Source organism: Acanthopagrus latus, chromosome 6 (genome assembly GCF_904848185.1).
Source record: "Acanthopagrus latus isolate v.2019 chromosome 6, fAcaLat1.1, whole genome shotgun sequence".
NCBI lineage: Eukaryota > Metazoa > Chordata > Actinopteri > Spariformes > Sparidae > Acanthopagrus > Acanthopagrus latus.
In genome coordinates, this window is record NC_051044.1 from 33,901,582 (window position 1) to 33,927,663 (window position 26,082).

The 26,082-nt window shown below is 39.7% G+C and overlaps 1 protein-coding gene across 7 annotated transcripts in view; it reads right to left on the reverse strand.

The window, feature by feature from the left end:
- Positions 1–26,082, reverse strand: part of plekha6 (pleckstrin homology domain containing, family A member 6) — a 208,910-nt gene that overhangs the window by 83,810 nt on the left and 99,018 nt on the right. For 6 of the 7 annotated variants that reach the window (XM_037101582.1, XM_037101584.1, XM_037101583.1 and 3 more), the window contains exon 6: positions 18,620–18,720. In XM_037101582.1, the coding sequence (XP_036957477.1) occupies positions 18,620–18,720 (101 nt within the window). Of the gene's footprint in view, positions 1–18,619; positions 18,721–19,130; positions 19,182–26,082 lie in introns of those variants that run through there. The other variant, XM_037101587.1, reaches the window with a different exon arrangement.

A 26,082-nucleotide genomic window follows, 5' to 3' on the forward strand; every position in this document is an offset into this window, starting at 1 on the left:
ACCATTGTGGTGTATGTAATGCACCACAATAGTGTTCACTTCCATCATTAATACTTGTTTTATTTACACATTTGAAATCTGGTATTTTTCTGTAGTGTGTCCATGTTGAGAATGGCCTCATAACACCCTTGATACAAGCTCAATCTTCTGTGTTTTTGTGTTTCAAAGTGTTCTGACAACCTGATTTCCATAGTTTGATCATTACTGTTGTCTTTGTTCAGTTTATGCAGAAAGTAATGCAAAAAGAAACAAAACATTGAATGTGTCATATTTTGGTGCAGAGCTTACTGCTATATTGTCATGTTGTTTAAATGTATACCTATTTTTTAAACAATTCACTGCAGATCTTTCATTTCAAAACTGCCACGAGGACCCTGAACAAAGAAAATATCCATTCTGGTCAGTACACACACTTTATTACTCTAGTGCTTCCTTTCATGAGATCTAATTCACATTGATTAGATCCCATGTTAAGCTAATGACAATGATTCTGATTTGGAAGTAGTTCCTCACCATCAGTCCAATACTTTAAGTGTCATTAAGTATAAAACGTGTGTGTGTGTGTGTGTGTGTGTGTGTGTGTGTGTGTGTGTGTGTGTGTGTGTGTGTGTGTGTGTGTGTGTGCGTGTGTGTGTGTGTTTAGAAGGGAGAGATCAGACTGCAACAGGAAATTATGTCACAGACAAAAGTCACTTCCTTCCACGGTGGAACACAGAGTCTCCGCCTCCAGCCGTGATGCACGATGATGCCATTGGTTGAAATGGCTGTATAGTAACTGGCAACAGTAGCCTGGCAACAGAGGCGGGGCTCTGTTAGGAGTGTGTGTGTGTGTGTGTGTGTGTGTGTGTGTGTGTGTGTGTGCGTGTGTGTGTGTGTGTGTGTGTGTGTGTGTGTGCGCGCAGCCTCCTTCATTGTCCTCCTTTGTCCATTCATTCACATAGTCAGAGAGGGAAGGATGGATACAGTAAAAGGGGGAAGTGAAAGTTGTCAGCATTATCTCTCACACAAAACAAATGTACTGGGTACTATGTAACAGCTTACATTATAAACAGTGTCTTTAAAACACACCTGCAAATTATTCTGTTTTATTTACCTGTCTGCTTGGCTGATCTAGCATGAGTGCATGAGAATTTATAGCCCAAATAGCCAAAGCCAAAGTAAAAAGAGTTTGTTTTCAGTCATGCATGTAGCAATATATTAATAAACCTCTTTGTTCATTGTGTAGTTTATTTTGATTTTGTTGTTTGCTCATGTTTTGTCCATAACATAGTAATCAATGTCTGATTATAATGTTGTTTATGTTTCTGTACATTTTAAAGTCTGGCAAATGAACACATTCCAATTTTGCTAATGCTTTGCTTGAAGTACAATTAATTTGTCCCATTAGATAATATATGTGTTAGTAGATCTGCTCTCTCTATATAAACTCTTAATAAGGTGATATTCATACTGACATTTTTTAACCGTAATTTAATCGTACATCTGCTGTAGAATGCAAGTAGACAACACAGCTATTTTATCAGTCATGTTAAGTTACTGCTGGTGAAAAGTCAACATTTCCTGATTTAGCTGCTTCATAAAAAAAGCCTTCAGAATAACAAAAATACATCTTACTTGAATGACCCTTGTTAGCTCAGATTCTTTGATAATACTGAAGCCACTTATCTGACTGCTAGTCACAGCCATGGACCAACCTGTAGATTTTAACATCTTCTGCTCAAGACAAATGCTTTTTACTTAAAGACACACCTTGAAGCATGTAGCCCTGTTGGAATGAGGGCATAAATCCCAACTCAGCTGGCCTAATGTGCCAAGTCAAGACAAGCTAGCACATGTAGAAATGCCCTATTAGTTGGCCAGCTGCATCTCTCTGACTGTCTTGTTTAACAGTTGGTCCAGTCTTCATGTTCAGCTTCATTTCCCTGTTGAATTGGTATCTTGATAAAGATTCATTGAAACTGCAGTCTGGAGTTTTGACAAAAAAGGGGATTTAGCTAGAAATTTGAATGAGCACAGCTCCATGTCTCTCCTTCTTCCTCTCTTCTGGCTGCAGCCCTGCCTTCACCCTGCTGTGCACGAGCAAGCTTGTTACCACGGTAACAGAGAACGCCAGATAACCAAGACCGCGCATTCAAAATAACAACAACAAGATCAGCCCATTTCTGACCAATAACTAAATTACAATGGTGAGTGCCTCATGTCGATCACTGCAGATATCCCGAGTAACTAACAATATTTCTCACATCGCAGTAGACGGAGTTACTTGGGAATCATTACCTGGTGTGACGCCATGCTGCCTCTCTGAAGCATGAGTAACGTTATTTCTCTAAACCAATTCAACCACTTGAGAGTGTACTGATCACAAACTAATGTTATGGAAGTTTGTAACGTTTGCAAACCAGTAGCCATAAAGACAAAGCTTTAAAAAAAAAAAATGGAGTTAGCATACAAGCTAGCTATGGGGCTCGACTGCAACGTCAGCGATGTGTGCTATTGTGAGTATTACTGTAACCACTGTGCCACCATAGCCACCAACATAGAATGAAAATATATCAAGCAGGGGTCGTTACTTGTCCAGCAGAAAAGCAGCAAACTCTGCATTGCTCTTGAATTACAAATCCTGCAGCTTTCTCCCCCTCTGACATGGCGCTTGAATATTTAGGGCCCAAGCACTGACCAGTGCAAGGACCTATTGAATCTACTAGGATTATTCTTCTTTTTCTCAATATTGATCGCAGTTTTGGAGGCCTGAACATAGTCTAAAACTCACCAAACTTGGAATATACTTCACACTGGGTGAAAAAATTGATAATTCAATGTCATTGGTTGGGAGTGAGGCCTGGGGACTCTCTAATGCTCCCTGCTGTAAATCCCTGCATCATACATGCACATACATTTACAAAATTTGGTATGCATATGTGTCATGACCAGATGCACAAAATATGTACAGCAGGGGTACTCAAATACAAATCTTAAAGGGCCACAAAGATTTTTTTCAATGACTCAGAGGTCTATGTGTTGAGGTCGGTCAGGCCACATGCAATAATACTGTAATACTCAAAACAAAATGTCCTTTTCATTCAAAACAACAACAAAAAAACGAACTAAAATAAAATGTAATTTACATTTCGACATATTTTGAAATACATAGTTGAAAATTTCCTCTTTTTCTGCCTTCAAATATTGAGTCCATCACTTCAGTCATGTATTCTTTTATTATTTCTGCATCTGAGAATGGCTTCTTGTGCTTACCCAAAATCCACACCACTCTAAGTGAGCACTCTGTTGCTCTTTGTTGTGTCATAGTTGTGACAAGAATCCTGCTTGCAGCTTGATATGACGATTTCAGTGCATTCATTTTTGCTGTTCTTACCTCTGAATTTTGAGGAAATGTCTCTTCAAAATTCCTATGCTTCATCTCATAATGCCGTTTTAAATCGGAAATCTTCATCACAGCCATAGTCTCATGGCATATTAAGCACACGGGTCTTGTGCTGGTTGGAGAGAGAATGAATGCAAATAGGAGTCCGGCAGGCCCGATGCGGCCTGGGGGCCACCTACTGAGGACCACTGATGTACAGGGACCAATACAGTCCAAAAGGAAGTTGGCCATTTTGATTTTCGTCACCATTTTGATGCATTTCCATGCCTCGTACTTTAATGAACTCCTCCTACAGATTTAACACCAAAGACTTCAGATTCAGTTAGTATCATCCTCAAACCTTGAAGATAAAAAATTATAAAAAGTTAGCTTCGCCTACGTCACACCTGGAGAGTGTGGTGGTGCGGTACACTTTGATGCTTTGCCATGAAGCAGGAAGTCCTTATATATAACATACAATTTCCCACCTACAAAAAGTTGCTCACACGGGTGTCACCCTGAATACACTTATGCATCAATATTTTCTTATCTATAGCGCTGACCACTGGACACAGGAAGTCAGACAAGCATCATCCAGTTTACATGACATTTACTGCTTGTTTTCTCCACATCATACACTACAACATGACATGCAAGTAACAGGTGAGCATGCAATCTGACGGTGCATCAGCCCGACATGCATGGAGTGAGGGCCTGTCCATCACTGCTTGCAGCTTTAATTAGGGCCCGAGCACTAACAGTGCGAGGCCCTATTGAATCTGTCCGGATTGTTATTATTTTAATTCTGCGCATTAATTGCAGTTTTGGAGCTTTAACATACCCCAAAACTCACCAAACTTGGAATATAGGTCACATTTGGCAGTTGGGTGTGGGTGTGACCATGGGACTCAATAGCGTCCCTTACTGGAAATCCCTGCGTCATGCATGCACATAAATCTATGAAATAAAGAATATATCATGACCAGCTGTACAAAAAATGTTGGGGGACAAAACCCTCAGTCCAACAGGAAGTCAGCCGTTTTGATTTCCTAATCAGTTAATAATTACTAATAATTACTAATAATATGCTAATTGGTGACATATATAGCTCAAAAATGTTAAGTAAAATTATAAAAAATTTCACTAGGAACGTGTGATGGAAATGTTGTACTTCATGTATAGATATGTCTTACACAGGCATGTTCATTGTAACTTGTTTTATGACTTCCAAGAGGAAAATTTTACTGCTCAAAGCTTGCTCCTTCATGGCTATGGCGCTGTAAAGGAGCTCAATGAGAGTTCTCATTTCAGTCTCATTGTAGTCTTTTTTGGTCTCAAACATTTCTCATTTGTTTCTCCTAAAATTCCTGAGGAGCAATAGGTGAGACTTGAGACTTTACAGCTTAAACCTTGCTCCTCTCCAGCACTGGGGAGACATTCTGAAACTTCATTGAGAGCTTGATGAGATCTCCTTTGAAACTTACAGGGAGCCCAAGTCAGGGGCGATTCTAGGGTCACAGCTTTAGGGGTGCTGAGCACACAATGAGTCCAACTGCCACCATCCACCCTTTCTTCTCACAAAAACAAAAAATATGTCTATTGAAAAATAACTATCATTTTAACATCGGTTCAGCTAACTTCAAAACCCATTTTTTTTCTTTTTTACTTTAGCTTAACACTTTTCCATAGGTATGATTGGCAAAGGGCAAAATAGAATGAAAACATTTTTGAGAAAGATTGTTTTGTAGCAGTGGTTCTCTGAGTTGCTAACCTAGCAACACTAGCGGGGTCCGGGGTGAACATTTTGAAAAATAACCCTTTAAATGGTGACTACTGGTGAGATTTTTAAGGGAAAAAAATCATTTTCAGAATTTAAGAATCAGAATCTAAGACATGAGACAAAATAGTGTAGAAGTTGACATTGCTGCTTAAAAATATGTCAACCTCTTGAGCATTAAAGAACTTTTTTACCATTATTTATCATAATTTCTGCATATTAATATTCATATAAAATAGAGGAAGCACTAAAGTACAGTAGAGAGAGCTGTGTTTCATTCGTCAGGTTTGCTAATACAATCTCCTGCTGGTTTGGAGTCACTGGGTTACATGACATGGAAGATATTTCAATTATTTTATATTAATATATTTACGCAAAGTAATTTAATGACGATCCCTAAATCGGTCTCCAGTGATTCAGCGAGTGATGATGATACTAATCGATTTCAAGATAACTTAGGGTGTAGTGCTTTCACTGTGTGCAACTTAAATTCGCCATTTGCCCGCGATTTTGAACCTACAATAAACATGTTGTGGCGCTGGATGACGGTTGGGCTGCGGAGCAGTGCAGGAGGAGGAGGAGAAGTAGCGCGTGAGAAAAGGATGATACCATTTGCTAAGCGGGGGTGATTTCATTTTCGTCCTTCACATATACATTTTAAACCACCAATTACGGAGTATGCTTTGGACATAATTTAACCTCATCAAAGTCAAACACAAATTTTAGAATAACATCATTTCTTACTCCAAGTTTTAGGGGTGCTGAGCCCTTTTTTAGGGGTGCTGGAGCACCCCTAAAAATGGGCTAGCCTTGCCCATGGCCCAAGTTGAGATTGTCTGTATCTGTTTCTCAGGAGAAACAACTGAGAAACAGGAGAAATCAGCCACAGCCTCACTGTGGTCTCACATAGATCTCATAGTTGTCTAGGAGAAATGAATGAGACACTACTAGGATCTCTTTTCCAATTTTCCTTTCCTCTGGGTTGTTTTATGACCCATGTAAGGTATTGACTAATCACTGAAGGTTATTACTTCCTTCTCTTTGAATTATTTCTTTAAATGCAGGAGGGCATAAATGATTTGCTGTCAGAGTGAAAACACACCCACAGAGACAGATAAATACCAAGTTACAAGTCTCCGCTTTCTAACAGACCTGCGTGTTGCTCTGTGAATGCTCCTCTTGTACAAGATTAGACCTCGTTTGAACTTTGAGCTGACTCCGATCTCCTTCCTCCAAATCCAAATTATCACATTCATTTAGAATCACTGGGTGAGTGAATGCCTTGTCCTAAAAAAAAAACTATTAATGAAATCTTGCTAAATAATGAATGTATTTTACGTCTTCTGCTATTGTGACTAAATTTGCTGGGTCAAAAATATACATACAATAATTCTTATGTTTGCTTTGATGTCCCTTTCAGGTGCTTTTGATAATCACCAACAGGATTCTGGTAGTCCCCCTGGGGAATTTTTAACCACCTTTTAACCTGTCATCTTAATTTGTTGGCTTCATGGCGTGGACTTGTTATTCAGCCCAGTCCACATGTTCTTGATGGGGTTCAATTCAGGACAAATTCTCCTAATCCGTTTTCATTATTCCACTTATTTGTATTTAGGACACCAGATCCACTGGCAGCAAAACAGCCCACAGCATTATACTGCCACCAACATGCTTGACAGTACGTATGGTGTTCTTGGGATTAAATGCCTCAACTTCTTGCCTCCAAACATACTGCTGGTCATTGTGGCCAGACAACTACATTTTTGTTTCATCTGATCACAGAGTTTTCCACTACATACATTTTCAGATAATAAATTCAGATTTGAAACAATCCTCTTGATCCCCTCTTCCTCTCATTACATGCAAATTAGAGCAGAAACATAAAAGCTGTAGAAATCATTGGAACTGAAGACTGCCATTATAAACAAATACATCTTCTTTACAAGTTTTTGTAAACTTTAGATCATTACTGTATTAGGCTGCCAGATAAAGCTGCCATCAGAGGAAGGCCATATCAGCTTAACACAGAGTGGAAGGCACAGGTCAGTGAATCATGAGGGTAGTTTTGGTGACAGCTGAGAGTTTCTACAGCCAGTGCAGGTTTCTGACAGGGAACCTCTATATTTTCTGAATGATTCCAAGTTAAAAAGTCAAATGCATTCATTTTTGCATTACTCAGTTATGTGGTTCAGAGTGTACAGACAGATGGCATGCTTTAACAATGAATTACATAATGACAGATAAGTGGCATTGACATGAGTGGTAGAGACATGTATAGACGTGCATGCTGGTTATTTATATTTTGAGATGTGCTCCTCATGTTCTGTCTCATTCGACAAGCTCCCTCAGAGCACTGAAGAGGAGGGGAGGGGCTATGACTCTCTGCGGTCCTGTCCCTGCATGTTCCCTTCAAAGCGGTTTGGTGATTCCTGTCCAACCACTTGTTTTTATGATAAGTATCTGTAGTATATGCCCATAGCTTCTAAACCCAGTGGTATCTGTCTTAATGTACAGCATGGACTGTGGTTTTATGAGATTGTTTTCTTTTGAGCTACAATTCTGTCTTAATTGTACACAAAGAAAAAGTGTAACTCAATCTCTAATTAACTTCTAATTAACAATTTCTGAGTTTTGGTCCAAGCTTTTATGTTTTCCAATTAATATTTCATTAGTTTGTACATAAACATTTCTCAATATTTTTTCCAAATGCATGGTAGACTGTTTGTCCTCAACTGCCATGTGTCATGTGTGATTCCAGAGACTATCCTATGTCCTTCTGCAGACATAGTCTCATTAAGTAAGGTGCTATTTGTAAGGAAAATGTATTTTTGTGTCTCATTCACAACTTCTCAAATAGTCAATTTAGTTAGGAATGAGACCAAGAAAACTTACCTTACAAAAAGCACCATTATGCCTGTTAATACACCCATTGTTAATAAGCTAATGGTGATAGTGTGACAGGCCATCACAAATAATGAATTCATGGGCAATCTAAGACTGGGTTGTATAGGACCTGAAAACATACATAAATTTCGATATACAATCTCAATATTTTGGAGCATTGGATAAAGCAAAACAGTCTGGTAAGTTCAGTAGATGACATCACTTTCCTGTAATGCATCCTTTAAAACCAAGGAAAGCCAACACTCATGCCATATAACAAAACAACAAAATCTAAAATCTCAGACAAGAACTAGTGAGAAATCAGATTTCTCCCATATTATCCCATCTGCACTGGCTTCCTATAAAATCCAGAACAGAATTTGAAATCCTCCTCCTCACACACAAAGCCTTTAATGGCAATTCACCTGCATATCTTAAAGAATTCATAGTACCCTGTAATTCCACTAGAAAACAGCATTCCTAAAGTCTCCAAAAGTAAAATGCAAGGCAGAGCATTTAGCTATCAAGCTATCAAGCCTCTCCTGTGGATCCGTCCTCAAGTCTTGGTCCAGGAAGCAGACAAAACTGCTACATTTGAGAGTGGGTGAAAAACTTTCCTTTCTGATAAAGCTTTTAGTTAGGGCTTGCACAGGTCCTTAGCTATGCTGCCATAGGCCGTTTTTCCACCGCCAGCACTTCTGGCCGAGTCAAACCGAGCTCCGCTTATTTGCTTTTACATCGCCAGTTTTACAGTGGCAAGTTCAGCTGAGCCACATCAGCCATGGACCTTCATCTGAAAAGGGCCTGCTCCAGTGTATCAGTTACAAGCTGGCCACTGTCACAACTCATGACTGTGACCAAGCCGCTACAAGCACACGTCTCATCCTAAATACTCAGTTCATGACTGTGCAGGAAACCTGAGAGAACGACATTTTTAAAAGTCTGTTTTCAGCTCTCAGTTATTTTGTAGCCTCTAAGTGAATCTCTTTATTTTCCCTCGTCCTGTTAGTAATTTCAAACTTCTACTGTTTTGTCGTGTTCACTTTCAGCTGTTTTGGTAGTCATATTAACTGTTTAGTTACTGCTGGAGAAAATGCAACGTTTCCTATAATGCTGCTTCATAATAAAAGCTTTTAAATTACTTAATAAAGGAGGCTTTTATTGTGATTCTGCTGAGTTAAACCAAGTAAAGCCAGACTGCAAATGTAATTGAAAAATGGCATTAGACTTCCCATGATGCACGGAGCTCCGCTCTCTTTCTCTCCCTGTAAACATTCATGTCCAATTAACTCATGTTGCTAACTTGGGTTCTCCCACAGAATCTCTGTACTTCCTTGTCTTGCAGGTTTCCATGGATTGCTGTTGGCCCTGCTGCTGTAGTCATGCATGACTATGAGGATGTGGCAGTGATATCAAGGGATTTTTGGTAGAAATCAAAATATTATCTACATACACACAAGGAGATGTGTGTCATGTATATTAATTGGCTCCAGGACCTCTGACTGTCGAATCACCTGAGAAACAAGCTCCAAGGAAGGAACAAATAATGGTGAATATAGGGGGCTCCCCTGACAAGAGGATCTGTAAACTGAAAACCTAGATTAGCAAACGTTGCCTATTAATCTGGGGTTGGTAAGACTGTAGAAATCAGCAAAGTATAAACTGAAAAAAATTCCACCAACTCCCTTCAAAGCCAATTCTCCAAATCACATCAATGCTCACTGCGTGACTACACAGATTGACCCATAGCTCTCGCTGGCCAGCAAGGAAATATTCAAATGGCTCCTTTTTTTTAGAAGAGGAGAGATAATGAGGAACCTTTACTAATCGAAATATTAAACGTATTCATTAGATGAAAATATGTGATTCGGGAGGTAATCTATCCAGATCTGGAGATCTGCCTTTATTCATTAATATAATGGCTTCCCCACTTGTTCTAGAGTAAACAGTGCCTCTAATATGCACCCAGCCTTGCATGGCATCTTAGGTAAATGTAATGACAAATCATTTCAGAGGAAATTGTTTTATTTTTGATGTATGCAGTGTCTAGTCTTAATGACTACCTTTGAAATTCACACCCATTCTGGAGAAGTGTTTTGAGAAACTGGTTCTCCAGCTTGAAGCTCTTGAAAGAGATCGGTCTGCTCTTACCTCAGGGTGCATACTTATAGCACACACCCATGGAGGACTAATGTTTAAAATCTCTATTCCTGACTGCAACAATGGACGTATTTTTTATTTAGACTTGGGCAGAGGTGGCAAAAGTATGTACATTCTTTTCTCAAGTAGAAATATAGACATTTAGAGAAAGTTAAAGGTAGAATAAGTAGAATAAGTCATAAGTGTTCGGAAATTGTCCAGATAGATAGTTGATTGTTGAGTCTCATTCCCAGGATGTGGAAACCCACATTTTTGGTTGGTACTGTCCTAAGCACATCCAAAAATGTATCAAATGAGAAAATACTGGCAGAGAGCTGGTGGGTCTCAAGACACTGATAAAAACATGAACACCTTTTGTCCCTGTTCATGTTTTCCTCCCTGTAAGTTAGGGTCTTGTTATGTCTTTTACATTATTTCGTCTTGCTACGTCTGAGGTGTGTGATATGTACTGATAGGTACAGGCATCAGTCTTGTGATGTTGAGAGGGTGTGCAATGAGGTGAAATAAAGATGATCAATTATCATCGTCAAATTAATTAACCTGTTTGGAATTTCAAAAAATGTTAGAGGGATGTGTGTGTGTGTGTGTGTGTGTGTGTGTGTGTGTGTGTGTGTGTGTGTGTGTGTGTGTGTTTGCACTTCTGTATGTGAAAAGTGAGGCACTTACACTCCCATTGTTTTTCATCCCTTTGCATCCGTGTGTGCTGAAAATATACTATACCCTCATGATACTGCAAGCACTTCTGATAAAAGCATCAACTGAGCAACCATGTGTTATAAATAGGTGTGTGTGTGTGTGTGTGTGTGTGTGTGTGTGTGTGTGTGTGTGTGTGTGTGTGTGTGTGTGTGTGATCGATCATGCTCATGCTTAAGGGGAAACAAGCCTAACTCAGCAGACTAAGACTCAGCTGACTTACGTGACATCCAGATCTCTCAACTTGACTCAGCTTGACAAACAGCTCCTTCATGTGTGTGTGCTGCTGCTGCTGCTGCCTAAGGAGTTCTGTAGTTCTGTTTATCAGTGCTGCTGATGTGATTTGAGGAACCACAGTGTTCTTTTTGTCAGAAACAGCAACAATACAATTTATATATTTCTGATATCTGGTTTTCAATTCCTCTTACCAAATGTGTTTTCTTACCATTACAAAAAGTGGCAGCAGTTTCAAAGACACCATCTGAAGGAGGACACTGGGTTTCATGCGTCCTCAAAGTTAAAGATCTTGAGGATTGCAGAGGCCAGGAGAGAGCTTAGCCTATTAAAGCCTGCTTAGTATTCCTATTTATTATTCTTAATGTTAGATTTCATTATGAAGCACTGAAGGTGATTTTGTTGCTCTGAACATGTGCATTACCTGCCCAGACTAGTGGGTAGCTGTGTATGATGCAGTCAAGCATGTTTTATGGGTGAAGAGAAAGAGTGTATGGGCAAGTACCAGCACATTGCTGCAGCCACAGAAATGGTGTATGGCATTTCGAGTATGTTTGTCATCTGTAAATTGTCAAACACTACAAATGGAAAGTCTAATGAGCTAAACATTAATTTGAAAGAGAGCATTATCGATTTGAACAAGTCAGGAGTCACTTGAAGTCATTTAAAAGCAGTTACAGGTCCAAAGATCAACTGTGCAAACAAATGTTTCTAAGTATCAAGTTCACAATTTCACTGCCATGGTCAGGAAGAAAAGGCAAAGCTATCACCTGCTGCTGAAAAAAACCTGTTGCTCTAAAGAAAGTCAATGAAATAATGAAGAAGGAGAATTTTCACCATATTCTTTAAGAAAACCTAAGAATCCGTTTCACTAGAAGAATCATCTTAAACACAGTAGCCCTTTTCACAGAGACACCACATTATTGTCACAGCAGCGGTTTACCAATTCTCTGCCATTATTTGCTCACACAAAGCCAAGCAGCTCCACTGTAAGAAAGAACCAGTGTGTAATCCTAAAGAGGCGTGACGGAACGCGTCATGATGATGACCTCTGTGTGGTTTTTTTTCAAGGTGTTTCCCAGGTGTCTGCCTGTCAATCTAAAAATGTATGGTTTATAATCAAGTGGATGCTGTTATGATGAGTTGTGGTTGAGATACTAACCCACCAAACGTCCTGGTAAGTGACAAGTTTTTCACTCTAAATTGCACAATCATATAATCGCCTGCAGTAAACAGGAAGCTGTGTGATGCTCTCACTCGCAGGGAGGGAGGCTGTTTTCTGGGGGAAACTTCACTGAAATCTTGGTACACATCCTGACACCCTCCTGCTCAACACACCCCTGCTCCGTGGCTTATCCATTCACACAGGCTCGGTTTACCAATGCTGTGCCTCTGATACTACCTCCAGAGGTGCTTTAGCACCGCAGCAAAATTTCACCACTTTGAGACTTTCACACAGAGGGGGGTGCGGAGAATTAGCGCACGATCCGTGTACTTAAAGGGCAGCGTGAACGGGGCTATTAACTGAGGTAAAGGAAAGGCTTGAATTGGTCATTCTTCTTTTTTTTTGTATAATGTTTAACTATTACATTTTTGGAACATTTACACCTATGGTTGATAGATAAAATATAACATTCTAATAAATGTAACACAAAGATAATAATACAAATCCAATCACAACTCTGTGAACCATTCCTAGAATACAGGAATCAATTCCTCATAAAAAAGAAGAAATATGTGCTTCCTGTAAAAAAAAATAAAAGAAGAAAAAAAAAGAAAACTATATGTTGTTTTAAGTTTTGTTTTTCCTTTAATTGTCCAACCCAGTCCATTCACATCTAGGTGGAGATGCACAATGTCCCCCCCTTGCTATTCATCAGAAACAAAATTGTATTGACCATAGAATAATCATATGTCATTTTCATTCTGTTGGGACCAACCACATGGCTCTGACATCAGAACTGCCTCTGTTTAAACCAAAGCTTAAAAGTGGCTTCCTTGCAGTAAGCCTGGTAAGAAAAGGAACGTGCACTGACCCTAGTGTCCCGTATGTGGTGCCTGCTTGTCACAGTCCCCCAGGTTTGAAAACTCCCATTAATCATTGTCTGTGATCGCATCAGAACGCATCAGTTCCACCGCGACTGGAGAAGATAAGTACAGCTGCAGGTTCGTTCCAACGCTAGTCCCATTGTAACTTATTGCTGGAAGCATCAGCGTTCATCTGCACAACTGTTACTAAAAGGGAGCAAACAAACGTCTGGCTTTAACCTGCCTACGTTTGTTGCTGGATGAACCAAAACTGAGAAAAGACGCTATGTAGGCAGCTTCGCCGAGTCCTTTTTATTGCTGTTAGTTTTAGGCTGTGAAACAATGTTTGTTGCTTTCTTTGCTTTGTGGTCATCACAAGCTTATTCGTACCCTTCCAGTCTGTGGAGCTTTAAGTGTTAGCTTAGCCCATGCTAAAAGTGTTTGCGCTTTGTCTTTGTCTCTCTTTCTCTCTCTCTCTATTAACTAACCCACATGTACACAAACACATTGGGGATTATGCACACATACACACATCTCATGAGCATGAGATACGTTGGGTGACGTATTCAGGTCCGCCATTTTTGAATTCAAGATACATTATCCAGCGAAATCATTGTCCTTTCTGAATTCATGTCCACATGTGACTTTTAAAGTCTTATGAACGTCACCTTCCAAGAGATTGTGACCACCATTTTGGCTCTCCGCCATCTTGTTGGCTCCTTTGTCTTCGCCTCTCTGACCCTTTTATTCATTGTTTTATTCATTGTTATCAGTACTTATTAATGTCTAATAATCACATCTGCCCTTCACAAACAAAAAGCATACAGAAAGCAGAACTAATAACAACATAACGCAAAATACCAGAATGACCTCACTAAACACAAAACACCAAAACAGTCTACCAAAATCAAGCTAATAACCAAAACATTTGTCCAAGTAAAACTTAGCTCCAAATCACTTAGGTTATGACTTAAAGAACAAAAAAGTTCCCAAAAGCCCTCTGCTTTGGTTATTTATATGGCTATAATTCTAACTATCTATACTAAAGTTGTAACTTTCAAATTAAAAGTATAGTAGATGTAGTACTGTGAGTAAAAATAACCCTTACATCAGAAGTGAATGGAAAGGCAGCATCTCAGTCCTCCCACATCTTACTGAACAAATTGTCTTGCAATTAACAGAGTGCACAGTCTAGAGTGGAGTTACCTCAGTGTTCCTGGATAAAGTACACTGCACATTCTGGGTTGTCAAATATAATTTCCACAAGTGAACATCTTCAGGCGTCCAAGGTATAGCATGCCAAATTTAACATTATGCTGGTGAAGGGCCCTTTTGCAGTTGTTAAATGCCTCAACCTGTCTGCCATTCTACATCACCTGTTTGTTCTACCATGCTGCTTCTATGATGTTCTGGCAATCTGTGCAACACAGGGAGCAGGCAATGATCAGCCAGCTGTTTTTGTCTCCAGCTGTCATCTGTGTCTCAAGCTTGTGACCTCGACCTATTTCGATTCCCTCCCGTGGCAAAACAGAGAAGCTGAAATAAATGTGTTCAGGTAGGCAATAGTGTCGCTTTTCTCTGCACTTTCTGGTATGTTGTCAAATCTCAAAATATTATACCCGGACCTGTCTTCAGCTATAGCCAAGTGGTCTGTCAGTATCTATATGTATGTTTTCGTGGCTACTGGATTACCCTTCTTGGTAGCTTGTTCGTCTTCCAGCCTACTCACGCTTTCCTTGTAAGATAGCTTGGTGTCCACGGAACGCAGTGATCGTCATATTTTTTTTCAAATCTGCAGTTTCCTCTAGTATCTTACTCAGCATCCTGTGAATCTAAGCCATGTCGTTGTACATTGGCTTCACTAGCTGTGGCCTCTTCACTATCTGTTGCTTCTTTATTCTATATTACCTCAGGTGGCCGCACTTCTTCTTCTGTCTTCTGACATATTTCAGTTCTACTTACTTAACCTTTGTCCACAAAGTACTGATATCTGAACATGTTTGAGGATTATTAAAGGTTATTAACCTTACAGCAGTAAAAGTGTAACTTCTAGGTTCTTCTTCCCTTGCACATTTGGTCACATTTGGTCAGAACTATAATGTATTCATTATTGGACCAAACTCCATGAATGTTATTTGTATAGTATTGTATAATGTTCCATTCATTCCATCACAGAAAAATGAGAGTTTTAGAGTCCAGCCATGTAAACTTTTGACCATGAAAGTACAACCAGAGGTCTCTCAATTTGGAGTTTTGTATCTAAAAAAGGAAACCTTCTCCTCCCACATATCAGCCACATCTCCAAAGACAAAGCAAAGCACCTGGATGTGCCATCAGTAAGGGTCCTGCGATGAGCTGGCAGCTCATCCAGGGTGTACCCTGTGTGAACTGGATTTGGCCCCAGTAAGCCCCGCAGCCCCTTAGAGGGAAATGGCAACATCCTGCGACCCTCACGGATAAGCGGAAAGACAACGAAACAAAACGAAACGAAAAAAACAACACAAATACCATGTTGTCCTACAGCATCTGGTCTCTGTCCATCTCTCAAGGAAATACACAAATGGGACTCAGACTGGCCAAGCAATGTCAAATCAGAGATACTTGTGCCCATATTTTTGTCAGGGACCTATATACACCATAGTGAAATAAAGTGGTGGTACTAAAGTAATAGTAATCTGAACTTTACAATGGACTACAGTAGAGAAAAGGTTCACTTTCTAGATATGTGGATAGTAAAAATGATAGCACCTTATCCACTACTATAAAAAGGTAAACAAACTAAACTAAAAAGAGTTTGCAATACAACATAAGATTTTATTTAAAAAAAAAAAAAATTTTTTAAAAAGCTGAAGACATGAACGCAAGATTTGTCCAGTGTGGGTATCCTGTTGACTGTATAGCAGGGACTTATGAGACTGTACAAAAAACCCTGCTAACTCTAACCCTAACCCTAAGAAAAGCACTGGCATATTTTAAAATGAGATCCTGAACTTGCCAAAACTTATAAAGACATGACCTTTTTTGTTTACAAATGGGACAAAAAAACTTAAAAGATCTGTTGGCTCATGCCAATTTTGCACACCAGAAACCCAAACAGGTGATACAACAGAGGCTATTAAGCCTTTTACCCAACGGGAGCTACCGTTGTGGGAGCTGTGGACAGTGTAACAACACTCATATGACACAAAACCTATAGCTTTTCTCACCCTCATACAGACAAATCATTTTCCATCAACAGTGTCATCGTGTGCCCTTCCACGCTGTGTACACACTCCATTGTCCATGTGGATTAATGTATCTAGATAAAACCACTAAGAAGTTGAAGCAATGCATAAGCACCTTACGTAGAAATGACAGCGATTTTCCAGTTGCTGTACACTTTAATGATGAAAAACATGGCATTTCTATCTTACGGTTTTTTGGCATTGAAAAAGTTAGTCTCCCACTTAGAAGGGGTGATCTTGACTGGCTTTTTAAAAAACGTGAGGCTTACTGGACCTTACACAAGTTGTTTACCGGGGGTCTATAAATGATGAACTACTGCTTAATGTGATTTTATGAGCTGGGACTGTTCTGTTACTTTTGAGATATTGTAGGCGGGTAATTATACAGACATTGCCAGTTTATAGTGTGTACATTGATAAAAAAGGATTTGTTGACTAACATTGACTAAATCAAGTCATCTAGTTGCTTTGACTGAGTTGAGTCAACTTATAGTGTCAAGCTTCTTACACTTCAAAACATGAGTTGATGCAGTTTGTTCACTCAACTTCCTATATCAAGTAAGTTGGACTAGAAAATATCATTTAAGATAACTAAGAAGGATGTTGGTTAAACTTATTTTATCAAGTTATTTAAATGAATAATCAAGTTAGCTCAACATGATTTTACCAAGTTATTTAAGTGAACAGAAATTGATAGATTTCAAAAAAGTAATATCTACAAAGCTAATCTAAATGAGAACTAGCTGAGTCAAACTTAAACCTTAACACATGAAAAAATAGCTGAAAACATTTCAATCAGGACTTTTATTACAATCCCAACAACTCAACACCAACCAGTACTGCTTTAAGATTAAATAAGTGTGTCAATGGATGTAGACAAACAAACAAAAAGGCCTTCACACCTCCTAACTCATCCTTTTTTCTTTTCGAGTCTTTTTTTACCGTAGTCTAATATATCCCAGAAATAATTGTTAGGACCAAGTTATTACCCATCATGACTTTGGTGATACATTGTATGAGTTAATTACCTCCTTGATATTTCTGTGCTGCAGTGGACAGACTTTTTGAAGGGTAGGGGCAAAAAGAAGGGCACTTTAGCAAAAATGGTTAAGAACACCATGAGGAATTTAATGTGCAATTTCTTCAGCTATGGCCAAGCCAATTACTTTTTGGTGAATTGAATGCTAAAGATATGTATCTCAAAAAAAATATAGCTGTGTAGGTACAATATCAAATTAGGCAGGTGTATATTGTGATTGTAATTGCTCAAAAATGCTCAATGATTGCGTCAGTGAGGTTTGTCACACATTTTGTCCTGTAAGACAATATGCCTCATTACACTTAGTTGAACTGTTTGTAATACATGGAAAGACAGTAATCCAGAGACTGTCAGCTCTCACCTCGGACATCACAGATATGATGCTACTAATGCATTTATCACCGAACTAGCGATTTTCACCAGCTGTCTACACCAAATATTTAGCTTCCATGATATTATTTTAACAGATAATGTCATTTTCATGGAGACACACGCGGTGTGCACAGAGGGGAGGGCTGTATGTGCCACACAAATTCGCTGCATTTTTAAGTATGCTACAAAAAAAAAGCACAATATGTGGCGGTCAGTCTTTATTCTGTGGTGCACTGCCACAAATTAGTCAATTAGTGAGAAAACACCGTGATAGTTCCACCATAACCCAATATCCAAATTTTGGGTTGCACATAATTGAAGGGGGTGGCTCTTGTGCATAGTTTAGTAGAAAGTACCACAATTATAATTATAACTTAATAAATGCGTCCAAACAAGAGATGTCAGGCTTTGTGTGTCTATTTAACAGTCATAAATATCATTATGTGAATCAGTCATTAAGCTGTTATGTTTGTGTTAATCAATTATAACCAAAGCAACACTATTTACTAATCCACAACGATGCAAACAAGTAACAAATTCAAACATCAGCATATCCTGCTTGTGCAATAACCAGTCACACTACACAAGAAAGAGTCCTCAATGGCTGGAACAATGGTTCTTTAAGGAATTGCTGTCACTCCAACTGCCATTCAGTAACACTGGTACAATCTGAATGTACCAAAATTGATACATAAAACCCATTTGTGTCCCACTAATGTATGTCTTGCACAATGAAAGTCATATGCACTCATTTATGTCCACCAATACCTGCTGCATCCCTTGCATGAAATACAATCAGACATATATATTCCCAACATGCATTGTCCCTCCACCAGGGTGCTACTGACCTTAAAGGCAAACTTGCGGGTGATGTTATCCAAAGGCTCCACTCCTCCAATTTGGAAACTCTGTAGGGGCAAACTTCCTAACACTGTGTCCTCCTTCTCATCTGTGAAGGAAAGATGAAAAGCTGGATCATAGGAAGAATCAGAGAAACAGAATAACAATCTGGTAGATGGTGCAACTGCTGTGTGAAACAAATAACAACCTGAGCCAGTTTATTGAACCTGCAGGATAAAAGACTACAAAAAGAGGAGGAGTGTCCAAACATGAGAATGGAATAACAGTTTCTCTCCTCTCAGTGCAGTTTTTGCTCCCATGGTGACAGCTTCCTAGAATAGATATCCATCAGGGTCCAACATTATTGGCTCACATACTCACACAAACACCACGATCAAGTGGTGATGAAAAAAGGTACAATGTGGAGGGGGAGAACCAGCACTGACTAAATAATGGAAGGAGGCATTCACATTTTACAAGATTGAAAAGGACTACGCTTCTTTCTCAGTGTCTTCCTACCTCTTATTTCCCGGACATGGCTCTGTACCGATGCTGTCTCTACTGCTCACTGAGTGTGTTTGTGTTATGTGTGGGTGTGTACATGAGCAAGCTAGGGAGGGGGAGAAAGAGAGAGAGAGAGAGAGAGAGAGAGAGAGAGAGAGAGAGAGAGAGCACATGAGGGCAAGGGAGCTGGTAGAGGAGGGGGATGGGAGGAGTAAGACAGAGGAGGTGGAGCTTGCGCAGTTGTACAATATGCTGATCCCTGCTCTGTTATGGTGTGTTTGCTTGAGATAATAATCAGCCCATGTGACTAAGTGTTGCAAGAATGTTGACCCACAGCCAACTGTACCTGCTGCTCATCTGAGCCAATGAGACTAGGACACATACTTGCATGCATGCATGCACAAAGGGACAGCAGGTAAATAGACACACTGTCTCTTTCCTCTTTGTGTCACCCACATGCCTTTGAATGATTTACTGATGTCTTCAGTGATTCATCCATATGCTTTTGGTTTTATTTATCCAGATCAATATATGTGACCCTTAAAGTATGTCTTCTAATTGTGGCTATGTAAGCTTAATAATTGTTATATGGCAATTGTTAAGGTGTTGCTTTGCCCATGGACCCATTATATATGGGTAGTTTAAGCCCTTTTGGGAATAAAATATTGACTCAGGTACACTGCCTGGCCACAAAAAAGTTACCACCTAGATTTATTTAAGAAAATAGGTAAGAGCACTCCATTAGATAATTACTTCAGTGACTGATATATTTTAGCTTGAAACAAGTTATCTAACCCTAACTGATGCAGTATGTAGCTCCTCATTTCTTAAAAAAATCATGTTGGAAGACATATCCTGAACACTGGAATCTGGAAGCAATGGAAAAAGGTCATGTGGTCAGATGAGTCCAGATGTACCCTGTTTCAGAGCGATGGGCACATCAGGGTAAGAAGAGAGGTGGATAAAGTCATGCATCCATCATGCCTAGTGCCTACCATACAAGCCTGTAGGGGCAGTGTTGTGATCTGTGATTTCTTCAGTTGGTCAGGTCTAGGTTTAGGTTTAGATACCCTATGCTATGTGTGTTATGTGCCCAAAAAAATGAGGTATCATTTTCTCACATGGATTGGCCACCACAGACACCAGACCTTAACCCCATTGAGAATCTAATTAATGCAACAATGGAAATATATGCTGTGACATTGCATGAGCTTAACAAAACAATGTCACAACGAATGTGTGCAGTAATGAATTACAAGAATTGGACAGTGTTTTGTTGTTTTATATTTTGAGCATTTTTTTGACCATCAAAATTCTGACATCAGCTACTACTGATAACTTTTTCCACAGATGCTTCATGCAAAGCATGGTGCAAATTGGTCAAATCGCCTAGGAGGAGTTCGAAAAAATAAGTTTTTCATTTATCACAATTGGAAACCTACCATGTGAACATGTGGATATAAGGTTTTTGAATGTGCGACAAAGTTTCTGGGAGTTATGAGCCAAAACACACTTTCCCTTATTATAGCACCACCTAGTGGTGGAAATTGACAATGATAATAGATTCTAACATATTTTGAGAGGTTTGACTTATATTTCAAGTTTGGTGAGTTTGGGGGTATGTTAAGGCAGTGAAAAATGTGATCACCATTTGCAAAGAAAAATAATAAAAAAAATTAAAGCTGCGAGCAGCATTGGACGGGCCCTCGCAGTCCACGCACCTCGGGGCATGCTGCTGTCAGGGCTTCCGCATGCAACACCTTGAAGAAGCTGTTTCTTTATAATTTGGTGGCCTGCTCCCGCTGGAATTAAGTAATGTACGCTTAAGTCAGAAAAAAGTGCGTGTACTGCTGCACGATTCCCCAGACAAAGACTGAGTTGATGGTCCGCTTCTGGAGCTGGCTGACGAAAATGTCCACGAGGCATAATGCAATGAAACAGTTTCAGGAAGAAGCTGGAAGTATCATCGTCCAGTAGCCGCACAAACCCTCAAGCTTGCCGCAGAGTGGCAGGCTCAAACTCCCCTGATGGTTTCAAAACACTGGATGATGTCACATTTGTGCTCAAACACAGTGTTCACAGCACAGATGTGGAAGTTCAGAAAAGCTTTATTGCCGAGTACGATTTTACACATACGAGGAATTTGTTGTGGTGATGTTGGTGCATGCATCAAATAACTATTAAGTGAAAATATAACAAATTAACAATATAAACTATTTAAAGAATAGAAAATATAACAAATTAACAATATAAACTATTTAAAGAATAGAAAATATAACAAATTAAGAATATAAACTATTTTAAAAAGTAGAAAATATAACAATACATTATAAATATATATACACAATCTGTTTTTTGGGTAAAAGGATAAAAGGAGCAGACCAGCTGGCAGTGAACAATTACAAGAAATGATGGGCAAATGAAAATGCGCAAATGAATAGGAAGTTCAAGCTGAGCATTAATGTAATGCATAGAGTTATGGTGCTGTCAGTGTGACAGTAGAGTCAGTGGTAGAGGTGGAGTGTGAGGAGTGTCAGGGGGGATTCAGGCCTTGTTGATAAGGCTGACAGCAGACGGGAAGAAACTGTTCTTGTGGCGTTTTGGTCCTGATGGACCGCAGCCTCCTGCCAGAGGGGAGTGTCTCAAAGATCTTACTGTGCTTGTTCTCGGGGGTCTGTGTGGGAGATCTTGAAAAAAATCCACAGAATCCAGCCAGATCAGAGAAAAACTGATTAACTAATGGGGTGTGCTGAATGATGAAAGCTAAAAAGTAAGAAGGCGGAAATAGTATTTTTATATATTGAGTAACAGGAGACACTGCTGAAATCTGTGATGTCATGTTTTATTTCTGGAGAGTGAAAAATGACGGCAGCAGAACGAGAGATAAAACAAGTACTATCTCCTCTCCTCCAGAAACCTATGCTCAAAATTAACATTGTGCCTTATGGGGGAGCTGCTGGAGTGCTTATCACTCTAGGACTGTAAGTCCTACATCTGAAATAGGACCATCAGCTGAAAGCCAACAAGATGTCCTACATTTCTATGTATATACTGTCTATGTGAAGTAAAAGATGTGGGATCCAAATCAAGCTGAAGACAATTTTTTCTCCAGTTCTTCCAGCTGCTTTGCACTCTAGTGATGATGTCGCACCCTCTAGCTCACGCAATACACAACCATTACAAAATCAGAAGAAGGCCTAAAAATCCTTAAAACTAAAACTGTGATGATTTGGAAACCGTAAAAGATTTTTAAAAACTGAATACATGCCCAACAGTTCAAGGTCTTCTGACTCTTTAAAAGGTGGAATGGTGTCTGTAGCTCAAAGCATGAAGCACAAGAAGTGGTTGAAAGTTGATGAGTTTTGAAGAGAATTTTAAGATTTTCCCATTTACTTTCCATTCAAACTAATCAGACTGCGACCAGATCGCCATCTATTGGCCGATTTGCACCAAATTTTACACAAAGCCTCATCAGTCCATGGAACACAATTATGAACATTTACGTGATAATCAGACAGTATTTTGTTAAGATGTGCAAGATTGCCTGCTTTCAACACAATATGCAGTAATTTGTTGTTTTAAATTTCGGCCGTTTTATGGACTATCAAAATTCTTTTGATAACTTTTTGTCAGGGGGGGCCATAGATGCTTCATGCAAAATTTAATGCAAATTGGTCAAATTGCCTAGGAGGAGTTCGAAAAAGTAGGTTTTGCATTTGTCGCAATTTTGCGAATGGAAAGTTAGCTCGAAAGTGGGCGTGGCCTACACCAAATAATTCAGCTGAATTGAGGGAACATCTAGATATAAGGTTTAACAATGTGTGACACATTATGTGTGACTTATGGGCCAAAAACGCTTTCACGTGGAAAATAGCGCCACCTGCTGGTCATTTTTGGTGTGTAAGTTGCAGGGGCTAGTCTATAGCACCCCTATGAATTTCATTTCCATAAGTGTTAAGGTGTGGGCACAGGACCAAATATAAAATTAAACTGGCACCACAGCGCCACCTACTGGCCGATTGCTAAGTCCTTTGTCAGATATCCTCAAGAGGGCAGTGGCAATGATTATCCTAAGTTTGGTGTCAATCCGCTCAACCGATGTGGAGATATAAATTATTTGAATTTAAAGAGCGCCACCTTCTGGTCATCGCCTAAACTTTTTTACACACGCTCAATAAGTCATGTCAAAGGCTTTTTTGTCTGACATACTGCAACTGGCGTACCATGTCAAGATACAATACATCAAAACGCTCTCCACCACACCTCTGTAGAAAGTCCTGAGGATGCTGATGGGGAGGCAGGCTTGTTTCAGGAAATACAGTCTCTGCTGGGCCCATTTCATGATCCCTGAGGTGTTCTTATTCCAGCTTAGGTCCTGCAAGATCTGCACTTCAAGGATGTTCTCCACTCTCTCCACTGTGTAGCAACTGATGCTGAGAGGAGCGTGTCAGCAGTCTTTGCACTTTCTGTGGGGTTCTCTCAACAGATATAGCGCATCCAGCTTGTTGTTGCTGCTAGTCTGGAGGGGTTAGCCTTTAGCCTAGCATGGATCCCGGGTCTCTTCCCTCTCTTTTGTTCACGTTCGCACCACTTTCGCCTTCTCCTGTTACAGTTGGCTGGCTCCAATAAGATTCCTTGCTGGCGTAATATGTCCAAATCACAGCTAAGCGTCAGAGTTTTTAGCAGCCTGCATTTCCCTGATTTTGAGTGAAGTCTCACAACTGTAAATTTTGCAAATTGAACGTCGATAGGTAGGACACCCAAAACTTCATTTTCATTGATTCCAAGAGGGGCCACTGCATCCATGCGCACTGCCAACACTATAGTAACAGTTATCAGTGTTTACGAATGTTTACACGCTAATTTCAGTGTGAAAGTGACACTACTGGCGAAGAATGGAGCAGCCAAGTACAGTACAATACAGTACCGCAATTGATCTGTATAAAGCCAGGTTCACACTACAGGAGTATCAGGCTGATTTAACCCTGATTTGCCCCCACTGACAAATGGAGGAGAAATCTGGCTGGAGAGCTTTGTTGGTCCTGAAGATAAGCACAGAGTATCTGTTGATGTGAGGGGTGTACAGATCCAGTCATCCAGTTCAACTAAGTTAGAAAAGTAAAAAAAAAAAAAAAAACACACAACACACATACAACAATCATTCATTAGACATACAACTCTGACACTCAACTCTCAGTTTTCAGTAATCAGTTCAACCCATGGTTCCCAACAGCGATGTCTAGTACCTGTGCAAATATGCAAATAAATAAATGACAAGCACAACCCTACTCATTAAAATTGGCATTCATCAACCTAATAACTGAAGGGATAAAAGAATTTGAGTGGCAATTTGTCTTCCTCAGGGGGACAGAGTAGCATCGCCCTGAGGGTATCAGAGTAAATTCACTGGGCATGACATGGTCTCCCTGCTTCAGGATGCAGTTTGCTTTCTGGACCGCATATTTTTTCCAGAGCACACTCAGATCTGTTAACTTGACTCCAATAATTTTGGAGCAGACTCTAACAATCTGATTAAGACTGTTCTTGTCCTTCACTGACAGACCATTGAACCAACAAATAAAAGAGAACGTTAAAAGACTCTCAATAAAAGAATGCTAAAAGGAACATAAAATGGTTTTAGAGACACTAAAAGAATTTAGTTTCCGCCTTAGGTGGATTCTTTGTTGTCCCTGTTTGACAAGTGACTCTGTGTTTTTGTCAAATTTAAGATGGGAGTCAAATATGGTTCCTAAGTATTTATAGGTTTCCACAATTCAAGCTGGTTCACCATGTATCTGGCTGTTTTTTTCTACGAGTCAGAACGATTCAGAGTCTACAGTGGAAATGGGAAACATGTCCTCAACATATAACAAATAAAAAGTTAACCAGCGACAAGCTTCTTCAGTTCAGCAGCACTAAGCCGTGTCGCTGTTAAGTCTGTTTTCACCTGTTTAGCAGGAGAGGGGCCCTCAGAGTTTCGCCCGGTGGAATTGGATGTGGTAGCCACTTGCTAGGTGCTTGCTCAGATTTGAGGTGGAATTTTTTCGCTGTAGATAAAAGTTTTCTTCCCACGCAGAGTGTACAGCGCTGATGTTTCTGTCACCTTTTACTTCCAAGCATTAAACGCTACATGGTCCTGCTCTCTCCCACGCTCCATGTTCTCTTGTTGATCACTACACAGGTCAGTGTTTACCACTGATGTCGCGCTGCTCATACATCATTGCCACTCACGAGACAGTCTCAAAAAACAAAATCATGGTTAAGTAACGCAGTAATGCAGCGTGCTTGAGGGAAAGTAACAGTAATCTAATTATTGTTTTTGCATTTTTGCGCCTCCTACAAGGACTGGTGTATGGCACTGGTCACTTGGGAGTAAACAGAGGCAAAGCAGCATGGCAGAGATGAAGCCGAGCGCAATGGAGACGAAAATAACGTCACTAGTAATGTTACATCAGATGTGGATCTAAAAGCAGAACCCCAAGAAGATTTGTGCTCAAAAGGGGGAACTGGAATTCAATTGTTTGGCTTTGGTATATTTTTGGTACGCCAGGATATATATCGTTATCGGGACATAAAATTAGCTATATCAAGATATAAAATTTTGTCCATATCACACAGTACTAAATTGACACATAAAATCAGTCAATTGGCATATAATTCTGTCCATCGTATAAGTCTGGTCCCTTTTCCTCTTTGCTAACCCTCGTCTCGGTCATGTGCATTTGTCTACAAGGAAGCCGGTGGGAAATCAATCAGTGGATAGATGGATTATCATACAAACATTATGACATATATTTGTGTAGTCTTATGTGTCATAAATAAGAGATTACGGGTTACGAGGTTCGTTTGTGTTGCTGTTCTGCAGCAAAGTGTTTATCCATGACCATTCTAATGGCCTAACTCTACTCTAATGAAGCATCTCTCAACAGCACATGCTCATACAAAACCAGTGGCCAAAATCACCGTT